General features: G+C 40.1%; 1 protein-coding gene across 5 annotated transcripts in view; it reads right to left on the bottom strand.

Annotated features, from left to right (window-relative positions):
* The window catches only part of CPAMD8 (C3 and PZP like alpha-2-macroglobulin domain containing 8), a 53,994-nt gene that overhangs the window by 13,912 nt on the left and 24,641 nt on the right, over window positions 1-15,441 (bottom strand). For all 5 annotated transcript variants that reach the window (XM_040589875.1, XM_040589877.1, XM_040589876.1 and 2 more), the window contains 13 exons: window positions 14,866-15,164; window positions 14,218-14,443; window positions 13,476-13,652; window positions 11,055-11,136; window positions 9,352-9,508; window positions 8,812-8,886; window positions 6,661-6,826; window positions 6,022-6,108; window positions 4,970-5,106; window positions 4,441-4,596; window positions 3,974-4,036; window positions 3,358-3,596; window positions 21-108 (listed from right to left, as the gene is read on the bottom strand). In XM_040589875.1, coding sequence (XP_040445809.1) covers window positions 21-108; window positions 3,358-3,596; window positions 3,974-4,036; window positions 4,441-4,596; window positions 4,970-5,106; window positions 6,022-6,108; window positions 6,661-6,826; window positions 8,812-8,886; window positions 9,352-9,508; window positions 11,055-11,136; window positions 13,476-13,652; window positions 14,218-14,443; window positions 14,866-15,164 — 1,952 coding nt within the window. The remainder of the gene's footprint in view (window positions 1-20; window positions 109-3,357; window positions 3,597-3,973; window positions 4,037-4,440; window positions 4,597-4,969; window positions 5,107-6,021; window positions 6,109-6,660; window positions 6,827-8,811; window positions 8,887-9,351; window positions 9,509-11,054; window positions 11,137-13,475; window positions 13,653-14,217; window positions 14,444-14,865; window positions 15,165-15,441) is intronic.

Raw genomic sequence — 15,441 nt, 5'->3', positions numbered from 1 at the left:
CTCTCATTACAACATCTTACCTGCTCTAGGCTCTCAATATCTGCACGAAACCCTGAGAACAACGGCACTTCCAAGACAGCCATGTTTGAAGATCCAGAGTGCAGCCATCTTCCCATGAGAACAAAAAGAGAGAAAGAATGAAAACAAACTCAGGATCCAAGATAACAAATGGTACATGGACAACTCAAGATGGAGAACAAACTTCCAAGGAAACAAATATTAAAAGGAACTACTCTTCTTTGAAGAACTTGTTGAAAGCCACAGTCTTCTTGGTTTTACAAAATCCTCTTCTGCTTTTATTTAACAAAAATTAAGCACAAATCACAGAGGGCAGAGATGTAGGAGATGTCCAGGCAAATGGAGGCAGAAAAGCAGAAGGAAGAATGTAGCCTCCCATGGGACTGCTTGCCTTATTTTTCAATTAATCACTGAGAAAATGCACTTGGTAAAACAGAATAACACCTTGCAGTAGAAGAAACTTCTGTTCTTTCCTAAGTGGAGGGCTGTAAAAGGATTGTGGTGTAAGAGGAACATTACTTTCCAATAGCAAGCAGTCATTCAGCCCCAGGCTTTTGTAAACGGCCATTTTCCTCCAGCATCCAATCGACACTGAGAAAAGTATCTTTGCTAATGAGTCAGCAAACTCACTCTCTATTTATTAATAGAGTGTTAAAGAATTTACTGCCTATATTGTCCTCTATGATATCTATGAAGGCTCCAAAAAACCACTGAAATTCAGAGTTGTTACTGCTGAAGTGTTCATAAAAAAAACACAACACAAAAACACACAGGAAGGGATGGAAAGAAAGTTTTTTTGGGGCTGTTGCAAAAGATTTCAATTTCTTGCAGCATGGCAGAAGATTTGATATTGCAACAAAAAAAGCTCCTGCTAATTCCAGAACAATGCTCCTTTTCTCCACATTCACATAGTCAGCTCTCAACTATCCCTCCCTGGTAGCTTACCTGTTTGCTGTTTAGTTGCACCACAAAGACAATGAGCTTGGACCCAGGAGGGCTTATTAGTTCATGCCCGGTACCAAAAAACCACCGTACACTGCTTCCAAGAGCAAATTTGCCAGATTTGAACTGGCTCCTGCTGGGCTACCTGGAGGCTTTATGTGGAGACCTCCACAGCGAGGGTGGGTGTCCGAGTTTGCTGAAGCACTGCACGGAGCCAACCTGCATGTACCACCACACCCAAGCTCATACGCCCACAGTAGCATGAGACAGCCTGTGGACAGAGCCAGCAGCGTAAGACACTTCAGGGCTGACAGCCTCCTAAGAGACATTAAACCTCGTTAATCCTGATCTAAGTCCATGCACCATGCTCCCCAAAAAATCCTATAGTATCCCTTGGCCTGAATTTTCCCCATTCTCTGTTTTGTATCACAGCCTTCTATTCCCTGTTTTCTGTTTTCTCCCTAACTCCTCAAAAGTGCCCAAGGACTTCACTGAGCACAACACTTAAAACAACTGCATTCTGAAGAACACCCCCAGCTCAAAATATTTCAATTGCCATCCTTAGATGTACTCCTCTATTCATATCACCTAAATAAGATGATGAAGGAGTTAAAAGAGCATCATTACAGGAGAAGGGGAGGAAAGGGAAAATGTCATCTGCTTTTGTTTTCTTTCCAAGCAATCAATCTCCTCGGACTGGGCTTCCTCTCAAATTTCTGTCTTTGCTCCAGAAATCCCCAGGGCAGAAGTTTCAGAAACAACAGAAAGGTTGTGCTGATGCAGAGCAGCCTCCTTAGTTACAGGCATCTTCGAGCGACTGACAAGACTTTAAGCCTACCTCCCCAGTACAAGCTGCAGTGCTTAGGCAGGGGGGAAAGAGGTTCAGAAGGTGACACTGTGTTACATACAGCCAGATCAACCCTAGCAAACTTTTGGATGATGAATTTGAGTTGCCCATTACTGGCTGTTGTTACTGGAGGAAGGAAGAATTCAACTAGGCTGAAAAATGCCTGGCCCAGGATTTCACAGGCTTGTGGCAGAGGCAATGCATCTGCCAGCAAATGGCCACACTAGCAAGGGGCAAGTGTGTTGTCAGAGATAACAAGATCTCATCTTTGCCTGGAGTCACTGGAACTGTTTTCAGGACTGTAGTCACTGTATGGCATTGCCTCTGCAGGAAGGAAGGAGACAGAAACTGGCAGGGGAGCGAAAGCTTTCCATTTCCGTGAATTACATCTGAGCCATTCACTTGATTTTTGTTGTGTGAGTTCAATGACGCTGCAGCCCCACCACCTGCTGTGCTTCTGGTCACAAATATGCAGATTAGTTATGAATTTCTTGGGAATGTTTTTTTCTGTTATACAGTAGGATGCTGTAAGCCCTCCTTATTTACTTTGGTTGTGGCTTCCCATCTTTTGGGCCAGCTTTCCAACAACCTCCTCAAAAATCAAAATATTTTGTAAAGTGATCAGCAACTCCTGATGACCACAGCAGTACCAACGTGTTTAAGCAAAATGTTTAAATGGATTAAATACAGATCAAACCATACTTCCTGCTGTTTCTTTATAGGCAAGCTGTTTCCTCTTAATATCTTGAGCTTCCCAATCTATAAAATGAGATGGAATTGATAATGTCTTTACAAAATGCTTAGAGAGCTAGGAATGAAACTTGTGGAGCTTTAGTAGCAAGCCATCTTTAAAAATTATTTTAAATTTCTTTGTACGGAACAAGAAGAGAAACAATGAGCTTTAGAGAACTTATTAACAAATATCTGCACATATTGTGCCTTTACCATAGATTCCAAATTCATACCATGGCAACAAGCATATTCTGTTAGGTTTTTGGTATCCAAAACTGAAAAATAAGTAACTCAAACATTTAAGTCAAGTCAATAATATTTATAGGTCTATTGACACATTTAAGATATTGATTAATCAGTTGAAATTACCTAGTTCTTTTAGGCTTTTAAGGAAAGCCTGTTACTGAAGACCTAGAAAATAATCCAGAGCTGCTACTTTTCCTCCTGATACAAGCAAAAGATGTTCAATTTGTTGTCTTCAGGGTTTGGAGAGGCAATGATGAAACTTAAAGGTAAAAAACCAAGGTGGTGTCCTCTTAAATTTTGTTCTTGTTTCTCTATGTTTGACAGATACTTTGCACTAAAATTATTAATGCTGAAGACAACGCTTGTGAATGTCCAGACAATAACTCTGTCCTACAACTCAAAATTATGGTTGAAATCTTGCATGTGAGGTGTTCTATCTTACACTATTTGAGATATAGCGTTATTTAGTATTTTTCCTGTATCAATGAATGTATCAGTACAGAAGTGCTGGTCAGCAAACTAGATGGTCTCTGAGAAACAGGCAGGACATGATGCAGATTGGCATTTCCTACCTAGTGCAGGTCTCCAGTATCACTTTGTATTCCCGATGGTCCTGATCTGAAGCTGGGTCATCATCATCCACCAGTGCCCTCTCTCTGTGCAAGGCTTCAGAGCGATTCTCATCTGGAGAGACAGACCGCAGGAGATTTGGAGCTTGAAAATGCTGCTCTGACTTTGGCTCCTTCAGATTAACCAGGAGCTGGAAAGCTGGTTTGGCAATAGGATCAGGTACATTGTAAGTGACATCAATCTGCAGCAGAAAGAGGGGAAAACCAAAACAAATCAGGGCAGCCTATTAGACCCCAACATTTCACAGCATCTACAAATGTTCCCTAAAGACCAGCATAAACACCAGATGTCTTCAGAGGAAGGCAATGGCAGGCACAGAGGCAACAGAAGCTTTACAACAGTTATACATAGATAAAGCTGCACCAGAGTAGATTCAGCCCACTACAGTCACATTTACTTCTAAGAACTAAAGCACCATCACGCTATATAATTGCTTTAAGAGAAATTCAAAGTGTAACTCCTTCCTCACAGCAAACTGGGATTAAAAAAGTAGCAAAAAGACTGTGAGTTTACAGGCCATCTGTTCACATATTTTCTCCAGCCCCATGGCAACTTTACCTGCATCAGACAGCAGCCTTCACCTTTGGCACTCACAAACAGCCCCGTCGGAATACTGGGGATCTGGGGAGAATCCACAGTTAAGACACAAACAAGACATGGCGCTCAGAAAGGAAACAAATTCAATTTTAGCTTTATTCTGTACAAAATATATTTCCGATTATAAAGGAGACTGCAGAAGTGAAGTAAGAATGGCTTACTCTTTTCAGCCACTTGCATTTAACAATGGTGGAAACAAGCAGCAGCACAACATAAGCATCAGGCATTAGTTGTGATGAAAAACGCCTTTAACTTAGAGTGCTGCCTCCTCCACATCAGAATCTAGCCATAAAACCCCAGAAAGTATCAAGATCTCAAGTGTTTAACTTGTGCTTTTACCATTACTGAACTCATCCAAGTTGTCATTCAGAACCCAGCTCACATGGATCACTTTAAAAATATGGCTACATAAACACAAAGCCACCTACCACTGCAGTTTGGAGGACTTTTTTATTCATCTTGTTAAGCTCAAATGTCTCCTGATAGTCTAGGTTAGTAGATGCCAAGGAAATGGTAAGGTTGACTCCTCCAACGTAAGAAAGGATAGCATATTCAGCCAGAGCCTGCAGGGCTACACATGTGTCCTAGGGATCAGAAGAGGTAGAGATCAGAATAGTGAAGAATACAGGAGCATAGTAAGCTTACAAACAAGCACTGTGCTGTATGATCATCAGCATCTGGTAGCAAAATCTTCCTTATTAATTCAGATAGCAAAAGAAATATCAGGTTTTTTTTCACTTTTGCTGTCAAGTGCATCTGTAAGGACAAAGTCTAGGTTCCTTTCAAATTATCAGTCTGAGAAAGAGGCAGAAGAGCAATGGGAAATTTTTCTTCTTAGCAGGACACAGTTTCTGTCAAGACTCTAGACAGAAACTCTTCATTGACTGTTCCTGAACCAACTGATTTCTACAGTTGATTATGCATGTACTGAAGCTAGCTTTTTCGGAGGCAGCCCACCTGAGTAGAGGAGAATCCTCCAAGTGCATTCCTTTGCTGTGAAAGCCATTTTACTACTGGGAGAGCAGAGGCCACATCTCCTAGGAGTGTGTATGTCAAAAGGGCATAAGATGTCATTTCCACTTCTGCAGAAACAACTGTACGAGAGGGGGTAAAAAAATAAAATAAAATCAAAATACCGTCTAGAAGGAGAATCTGGGAAGGCCTAGAGACAGTTCTATGAATATTCATTAACTGAAAACCAAGAAAAAGTTAAGAGTCTGTAGAAGTAAATACAGGAAGAAAAAAACGAAGTTAAAAGATGTCTGGACCCAAGATGTATTACCTTCCAAAGATCTCTGCTTCGAACATAAGCTCTTCCCTTAGATCAGTTAACCTTGTTTCTACTTCACTGTACCCCATAAGTAATTTCTCTCCCACTCCATTTCTACTTTGCTGCTGCCCGTACTGTATTCCTGTCCTAGAAATTTTCATACAATATCCAGTTAGATCCCTCCTGAACATCGGTGCACCTACATCAGAAGAATCAATGGCTTTAAGTGACTCAAAAATTACAGCGTTGTTCACTGTTGTTGTGGCTTTGGTAGTTTAAGTCTAGGAAATCGGCTGAAATGCCAGTGACTGCCATTAAAAGCTGGGTATACAATCCCTAGATTCATTTGAAAATACAAAGCTAAACACCTCTAAAATTAAATGTATTTGACTTCTCTCAGATTTCCGTTTCAAATTATTCCTCCCTGATGGAATCCCATATGGCTCTCACTCTTCTGTATCACCGTCTTTATAAAACCAGAGTGGAAAATGCCGAGATAGCTGGGGCTGAAAAGACAGTCCTATCTTGACCACATCTAGCTCTGTCTCTCATTTGCTCTTAACCAGCTCCTTCAGCATAGTGTCACCTGCCTTTTGTTTCATCTCATTTCATCCAGACCCTGCCCTGACTGCCATTTTTAGAATACCTTAGATCATGTAAACAATTCACTGGAATACACGCAGTCAGTGGCCTGCTCTTGCAGCCTATTCCCTTATCTCTGTCTTTGCCATAGAAGTACCTGATTGAGAGAGACCATCATTAAATCCCATGAAGGTATCTTCATCAGTAACAAGAGTTCCCGTCAAGCTCCAGTGCGTAAAGCCGTCTAGGAAATAGGACAGTGGAATATGTATGTTATTACAGCAGGACTGCAGCTAAGCCTCTGTATGTGGGAAGAATCAAATTCTACTTCTGCATTGACTCAAAGAACAGATTCATGCCCTGAACTGCACTGTCCCTCCTTTTAGACAAGCATCCCCTGGGGAAGAGGCTCCCTTTGCAATTACAAATATGGCTCAACATAACAAATCAGGTAATTCTTGGATTTCGGATTAAAATACACCATCAGAGACTGTGACTGTTACAAGGCAAACTTTGTCATAACGACAGGAAAGGCACTGCAGAGCCTCTGGTACACTTGCCTGCCCGCAGTATCAATGGCATGCCTGGAACTAAGATAGCCAGCCCTTTCTAGAGAGATTCAGGAAAAGTCTTGCCTCACAAAGTCAAATTGTGCCATGAGGAAGACCTCATCTCACCAGTTCTATCCTCCCCAGCAACTCAAATATATCATTCAAGTTGCAAATATTATTTGCTTGTTCCTCTAAGAGGACTGCCAGTTCAGGGACTTGCCAGACTGGACCCAGGAGCACAGTACCTTGCGTAATAGCCATGCTGTTCATTTTCCGCAGCATCACAGCAGCAGAGGGACTGTGTAGCAGCGTCAGGGCATATGCAGTCAAGGCAGTAGTGTAGGGGTCTTCTGCTGAATACAAGTTGGACTCTAGGAAGTGTTTTGCTTTGTCAACAGCTGTTCTTTCTTCCTATATTTAGGGGGAAAAGCCCAGACATATTACCAGCATCCGTATCTCAGAATCACTTCATTTCTCATTACTTAGTGTCCGTTAAAAAAAAAAAGACGACAACAAAAATAACAAGAAAAGAAAAGAATACACTAGGAAAGATGCATTTTGCTCTCTGCAGAATGACACTAACACTCTTCCTAGGAAAAGCCATGTATCACAAATTCCAAAAAAAAAAGGACACACAGCATAGCAAGAATGATCTAGACTAACACTGAGACACATTTATTCCCCCTTAAAGCTGAAGAAATTTTAGGCCCCTGCAAGGCAGCAGATGAACAGAGCAGAAGTGAGCTCTCTACTGTGTGTTTGATTGTGTTCCTGACACTCTGGAGCGTCTACCAGACGCCAGAGGATAATAAAGGCCAAGGTTCCCAGGGGTCCCTGCAGCCAACAAACATGTTTTATTAACTCCCTCTATGACCTCACCATGTAGGAACGTGGCTCTGATAATTTATAGAAACAATTTAATTGGACTTGATGTAATTTGGTTTCCTTTGATTTCCCTGTGGCACTAACCTTCACCTTCCTCATTTCCCAGCTAAGATCATTAGTAACACTTGCAAATCTCCTCTAGGAAAACCATTAGATCCACACAAGCTGCACTTCCAGCAAATAAAAATGCTAGGGCTGTCTTGACACGCAGCAGCCCAGAGAGAGTATCACATCACTTCCCAGAGGGGGGACACTGCTGACAGGGAGGTGGAAAGTTACTCTATGAGCATTGGAGGATTTTCTAATTTTTTTATTATTATTCTTTCTAATAAGGTTGAAGGCTTTCCAGTCCAACAAGAACTGGGGGTTAGGGGCCATCTGCTTGATGGCAGCATGGTCTCACTCTTCAAGCTTTACAGGGATTCCTCAGAAGTGCTGAGATTATCACAGTTTCTGAATAGATACTGCTATTAGCACTGGCTGTTTCAAAGTCTCCATAAACTCACTGGGTTTTGCCAGAATGGTCAATCCCTTCTGTCCAAGTACAGATCACAAAGACATGCTGCAAAATCCTCTACACCTCCTGCTTTAATCTTCCAGTTTTACCTGTGCAGACCTACTCACTCACCATGACTCTTTTCCCTTGGCTGTTGAAGAGCAAGTGAAGATCTGTACTCATGACTTGCTCGGCACAAATGGACATCCCAGTCATAGTTAGTGGGAATGTTTAACTATGATGTTATCTGAGCATCTCCATTCCAGTGGAATGACATGCAGGCAAAAATACAACAGAGAAGTGCACTGTTTTTACCATCAGTTTTAAGAAGAAATCTTTAAAACGCCAGTTGTACTGGAAGTGATTTTTTTGTTTGTTTCTACTTCAAAAATTATGCAGCATAATTGCATGTTCCTATGTAGCTATTCTTTTTTCCACCGTGTTCCTGTTCTGTCTCATTACAAAGAAAAGAAACATTTTCCTCCAGAGTCTTCAATCCAGCACGTTACAGGAGCGCAGCTCTCCAAAGACACTGTAATCTAATCGCAGTAGCACTTTGGCCACTGTAGCAAAGGCAGACTGCAAAAGTTTTCTGGATCCCTGAAGCCTCTGCGGCCCTAGTGAAACTACTGTTAGCACTAAGCTAGCTAGTTAAAGTATATATTACCAAGCTACCAGTATCCACATAGCCTGCAATCACACCTTGAAGTTATAAGGCAGAAAATGTTTTTTGCAGCCATTTCTGGGAGAGGTTGAGGGATGGGGTTGCAGGGCAGAGTTTTGCTCTGGTAGAATAATCCTTGGTTGAAGGATGGTGGGGGATCACCTTGAATTAACAGATTCCTTAAATTTAGAACAATCTCAAGGCTTTCCAACAGCCTCTGTTACCTGGATGCTATCATTCTAGCGAGCACAGAACCTTTGAAAGTGAACAGTAGCAAAATCAAGTTTAAAAACAATAGATTTTTTTAGAACATGTAGAGCGCGAGAGCTATTTTAACTAAGTTTTTGTTACCTCAGAAGTTACACCTGTTTCCAGTAGAGATGCAACCACATAAGCTGTCAGGGAGATTTTACCATGGATTCCACCCTGGAGGGCAACAAACACAAATGACTGGATGAAAACTAGGGAAAAGGACGTTGGATAAAAAGACTCTTGAAGCAAGACAAAGAATATGTTATAAGAGAAGTTGTGGCATCACGGAACTTTTACTTTGCACAGAAGGAGGACAAAATCTAGGAACCCAACCCAACGCTGTAGCTTCCTTCCCTAGCAATAGCCTGAGAACACACTCAACACATGTAATTTCACAGTCCAAGGCATGATTTTGAAGTGTTTTGCAAGACTTGACACCTTCCTTCTCATTCTCATGGGACAGCACACAGATAATGTTCCCATACATGCTTCTTTACTGAAATTCTGCTGGTTCTTCCTATACTGTTCTAGCCTTTGAAATATCTACATTAGCTATAAAGAAACCACATCACTTCATGCTTTTGATAATACCTTTAAAAATGCACCTATTGCATGATTTTGAGTCTGTGTAGTTTTTACCTGAATGTCCTTATTTAGTATCCTGCCCATAGCAGGAAAAGAACCATCATCTTTCTGATGCTGGATGATCCAGTCTTTGGCAGCTGTTAGTTCTTTCGGGTCAATGAAAATAAACCCACGAGACTGTGCAAAGGACTTGAGGACAAAAGCTGTTAGCCTGCAAATACGAATTTATCATCTTTACTGAGAAAACAAATTCAGAATAACGTATCAGTAGGGGGAAAACAACATTCTTAGAAAGCACAAATTTCCAAAAAACTTGTTGGGACACTAAATCAATTGTACATTAAATCACCTGAACGTTGTCCAGACTTCTGGACAAGAGCATGATTAAGGGTCAACAAATTAAACCAAAAAGTATAACTTGAAGATATGTGTCTTATTTTTGACACACTCTGAAATTCAGTTCCCTTTTATAGGTGCTCATCTGCTACCAACATTATAAAAGTTTTTATATTAAGAATCAATAAGCTTATAAATATGGAATTATTTGTAAAAAAAAAAAAAGAAAAAGTCAATTTTCCAATTTTGTTAGTCTTAAAAAAAGAAAAGAAAAAAAAAAAGAGAGAAATCCAGACTAGTTGCTAAAGTCTGAGGCTGTTAGACTTTACACAGAGCTAAGACCTGAGAAAGCAACAGCAGTGGTTTTGGAATTCTAAACCTCTGACATGCAACAAGTGCGAACTCTGGCCAGCTCTGGGAGATTGAATCATTCATTTTACAAGTCTCTGAGGAATGGGAGGGTAGAAAGCATGCTGCCTGGCAGGGGATTTTTCAAGTGTTAAGTAATTTTGTGTCACCATATTTTACACCTAGGGACTGGGAGATGCCAGATTTGAGATTAAAGTTTACTATCTTAGAAACAGTGAGGCAGCATCATCATAGAAGTGGTACTTCCCCTCAGATGAGTTCATGAAGAAAATCAGTTTAAAGCAAAATACAGAGCAGATCAAGAAGCCAAATGACAGCACAAGCAAATGAATGAAGACAAGAATCTACAACATCTGAGACATTATGGTCAACTAACACGCTAATGGGATGTAACATACAACTGTAAAGGCCGTGGTTTCCTAAGGGGGCCATCAGCAAGATGAGCTGATTTCTCAGTTTCATAATTTCTGGCTCTCATATTGTTTGACATTCAAAGGTCCTGCACATCAGTTCTTGGGGCATAAATCCATACCATTCCGTTTCATTCATGAGGGAATATAAAACACGTGGGAGAAAGACTTCTTTGGGGTTTTCTGGGTTGGTTTTGGTGTTTGGGTTTTTTTCTACCCTGGTAGAAGTCTCTGAACACTTCTAGAGACACCAAGTTTCTCTGTACATGCTTCAGGTGAAGTTCCATTCCCTAGTGGAATTAGGTGCTTAAACATCCCATACATGACTACTTCAATTCCAGTAGACCAAATATGTTCCTTAACTATAGCTTCTGTGCCTAAAGCCCAGACATGTTAGTAGATGTGACTAAATCTTAACTGCCCCCGAGTCTTGAAACAACTATAATACACCTACTAGTGTAGTATGAACACTCAGCAGCATTGAAACAGTAAGTCTATAGTCATTGAGTACTATTTCTATTCTCCACTGTGTGCGATACCATGATGGAAGCTGGAAAATTACTCTTCTTTCCTTGCCAACTGTGTATTTCTCCCATTTAGCAAACACTGAATTTTCTAACTCTGTTTTAAATAGCAACTCACCACATACTCCCTGAGGAATCCCTCTCGCCAAAAGCACTGTATGAACCATCTTGTCTCTTGTAGGTCAGCTGGCGCTGGTAGCCTGGAAGTCACAAAAGAACTGGGGGAGTCCAAAATCCTCACACAGAGAAAAACAAGTATTCAAAGTGAATGAAGACTCAGACCATCTGGCACTAGTGTAAGGGATTCTGCTGCCTGAGGCAACCTCTTATTTTTCTGTGAGTGATAAAGCCAGCTCTGTCTTATTTATGCTGTAGCTTATTCAGAAATCCATTCACACTAACATCTGTAAGACTACAACTCCTGCATTTTGGCTAGTAAAAATGTTAAAAATTTGATACTTTTTGAAAAGATGCAGTATTAAAAGAAAGTTTTTTACTTCATCATACAGTCATTCTCCTTCCATTTTACTGAAAGCACCATGCAGATAATTTTTTTTTTCCTTTCATGATACAACTGGATTCACTTTTCTCCAAAGCTGTTGTTTGGAACAACTTTAATACAACATGACAATAACAGCTGTGATCTTAATGTGTACGAACACTTCCTAGCTACTAGGGCTGTCCTACAAGACTTGTTTTATTTTACATGTTTATTAATATAAATAAAAAAAAATATAAATATAAACATAATATAACATGTTATAACAATAAATTACATTTATTAACATGTTAAATGCTGAAGATAAGAACTCTCTACCAGAATGCTTTTTTGAATTGAAGATAAAGACAGTCAAAATGCTCTTCCTATTAGGAAAATAATTTGCTGCTCTAATTTGTCTTATAACCATGAACTGCCCATCCTGCTAAAACACTCTAAGCCTCTATATTGAGTAATACAGAACACACACTTTGATAAAGCTCTTAAATGCCCTTCGGAATCAAACCCTTCAGAATGGGTATTTCTGATACAGAGATGTCAAACCTGCAAGACAACCGTGTCAAAGGCATTTTGTACCCACTTAATTCTCTAACACGTGAACAGACGTTTTATTCCACACTACATGACATTTTTAGGGGAACGGATTAATTTTTCATTTCTGGAGGCAAAGTTTCTTTGTTGACCTCTCCAGATAGAGGCAGCTCCACAATCCCCAGGCAAGCACTGCCTATGACTCCTACACTTCTTCCTGTTGCTCTAGAGGCTTCTGATGCTCATAGGGAATGCAGATAGAACGGTTTGAAATATGGGAGGAACAAAGCCCTAGAGATTAATGATGGTCTTGTAGTAAAAGCATTGTTGTATGGGGGCTGTGGAATATATACAAGCACACGGTAGAAAGTGTAAGTAACTATTATTTTTTTTCTTCCTCCAAACAAAATCGGCATTACATTAAGTCAGACTGCTTTTCTTCTATGCAGGCCTTGGATACAATTTACTACTTCCTCCTCAATTGTTCCTAAGCACTCATTTCCAGTGTGTGACACAGACAAATTAAGTAATCGTATTTTTACATCAGCCTTATAATTTTCTCTGCTCTTTTTTTTGAGTGTTCATTTTGAGTTGACTTATGCTTCATTACTCTTACATTTATTCATTTGCTAGCTTGATAGTGGCACAGACTATTTCTTGCTTGCTCTTCTGAAATCTTCTGTTTTCTAAACACTCCTCTAGACACTTGGACTCACTGGAGAGGTTCACCTTTCTAGTTTTCACCTGTTCACCTGCTTTTGTAGAACTGCATTATGGGAAAGTAGAAAAATTACTGCCTAGTTTAGCTCGGGCCACTTCTAAAGATTAGGGAATGCATATATGAGAATTTTTGGGAATCAGCACTTTCTATGATGGATGACTAAGTGATGAAAAAGTTTTCTGGCTTGGTAAGTCACAAAAGCCTTTTAGAGCAAGCAAACAGACTTTCCCATCTAAACCTTATACTTGGCAGGGCTCCAATAAACACAGAGAAGTTTAAAACTCTTGAGGATTTCTTCTGTAAGGGTTAATTAGCAGGCAGAGTTTGGAGCCAAAAACCTGGAAGGTTTGCATATTCATAAAAAGAAACAAAAGCAGCTGATAGTGCCAAGGAAACAGTGACTTGGACTATTAAAAAATTCCCTTTGTCTTTCTGCTATCAGCAAGCACCAAAAAAATTACAAATGAAGTGACTGTAGCCAGACAAAGGAAGCACCACTGGGCTTTTGCTGCTGAATACAATAAATATATTACATTTACATTTGTATTTTCAGAGGAGAACCATCTAATCCTGTCACCTCTGATTTCATGACATGACTATTGTCTGACTCATACAAAAAACAGCTTTGCCCCTTTAGGTCATTCTTGTTTTTAATGATCTCTGAATTCTTACTCGTCCTGAGAACTGTATTTAGTTATAAAACTATTTTGCACATGGCTCTTCCCAAACAGCCATGTGCAAAGGCTCTTCCTTTTCTGCTTCTATAGATTGGAAGTGCAATGAGTTACCTTGGACAAGGTAATCAGTAGCTTCACTCTCCACCTCATGACTGAGCTGTTTGGTCTTCTGCAGATATTTTAGGACAAAAACATTAGGAGCAAAATGTATCATGTTCTGCTCCCCACATCCAAATGGTAATCGCAAAAGATTGTCCAAGTTGTTCAATGTAGGACCCATCACATCTCCTGTTTGAAAAAGAGATGATGTGTTCATTGTCAAGGAATTGCGCCTTACTTGCTTTTGAGGTCTTAGGATTAAAACCCACCTGACTACACCAATTTCTACTAGCTACACACAGTCAGCTTAAATAAACTGTATCATAAGTTGGAAGTCCTTCAAACGTTAAGTCAGCCCTTCAAGCTCTTGCTGGAATAAATAGATTTTACATTTCAGAGTCTGATTATCCACAATTTCCCAATTTAGACTACTATAGTTTAGAACACAGCATAATTTGTGATTATGAGGATTATGAAACAAATACTGTGAATTGTAACAGGCAGCGCCTCTGCAAAGCCCTCACACAGTATCAACTTCAAGTCACTGTAGACTCAAACAGGGTTCAAAAAAGTGACAAAAACCCCAACCAAGCAATTATTTGCCCCAGAATCAAGCAGCATATACCTTTGTAACTGCCTATGACTATCTTATCTGGTGTGTATTACTCAAATACTGATCGCAACCAAGTAACAGCTGGAGCATCTCTTCATATTTGACAACAGGGACCTAGTGATAGCTCCTGATAATTGATACCTATTATTGAAGCCGTAGCTCTTTCTGATCCTGGAATTATGTTGTGGGGAACTCCAAGTGTAAATGCTTCATTGTGATTTTCATCAGTCTCTTCTTTTCTCCAAATTTTAAACTCTCCCATTGACCCCCAGCCTGTGGAAAAGCCAATGTACTTCACCTCAAGCTGTTTGGGGACTGTCCACTCCACAATAATAGACTCATTTAGCACCTGAGTACCATGGCCAACCTGAAAGGAACAAAAAACCATGCAGTTCCAAGAACCTGCACATATGAAGTCAGTCTGCCACGTGTCCTTGGATCTAGTAACTTATATGTGCACCAAGAACATTGTAGATGGACTAATATCTTTCTCCTTCCCGCCCACAAAACAATCCAAGGAAGTTTAATGATAATTCCACAGACTTGACCTCCAAGGCCTTCAGAACGCTTAGCACTATAAACATTGAAGACTGAGGTCCTGAGAACATAATGTGGCAAGCAGATATGCTCTGATTAAAACAGCCCAATCAAGACTTAATACAGAAAAAGCAACAGGAATGAAGTTTTCAACTTGTGTAACAAGCCCAAGGAAAATCTGCCATATGTGTGCTCAAACTCTGTTTAAGAAAGCAAGAGACTTCCAGACTATTACGTAGATAAATTCACTACCTGGATAATTCCATTTTTCCAGCTGATCCAGAAGCTGCGGAATTCATCCCAGGAGAGGATACCAGCTGTGTCCCTGCTGGCCACCGGATCACCCATTTTGCTTACAGAAATCCATGTTTTCGTATTTTGATGTCCACCAATAACAATCTCTGTCATCTCTGCCATGTCATGTGGACCAGAAGACAAGGCCAGGTGAGCATCATTGTGTGCTTTCACAGCAATGTCAAAGTGTGTCATCTGGGCAGGTTTCTGCATGTATTGGTATTCATATTTGTTAGGTGTAGAAATGTGTATTTTCTCTAGTCGGAAAAATAATGGAATGTTGTAAGAATTAGAGCTTAGCTCACATACTTCAAAAATAACCCATAGCTAGCTATTTAAATTTAAACAAACAGACCTCTCCTAAGTACATATTCTTTTTTCCAGCTTCTCTTAAACAAACTGTAAAAGTACACATGGATATTTCTTCCCATCTTCTCTTTATAACCCCTTCCGATATAGCAGATCATTCAATTGAAACTGCTCAGCTGGATTTCTTATGAAGTCTCTTAAGTGATTTTTCAGTTCTAATCTAGC

The sequence above is a fragment of the Falco naumanni genome, chromosome 4 (assembly GCF_017639655.2).
Source record: "Falco naumanni isolate bFalNau1 chromosome 4, bFalNau1.pat, whole genome shotgun sequence".
Taxonomy (NCBI): domain Eukaryota; kingdom Metazoa; phylum Chordata; class Aves; order Falconiformes; family Falconidae; genus Falco; species Falco naumanni.
Note: the sequence above shows the minus strand (reverse complement) of the source record. Positions and strands in the feature narration are given on the sequence as shown.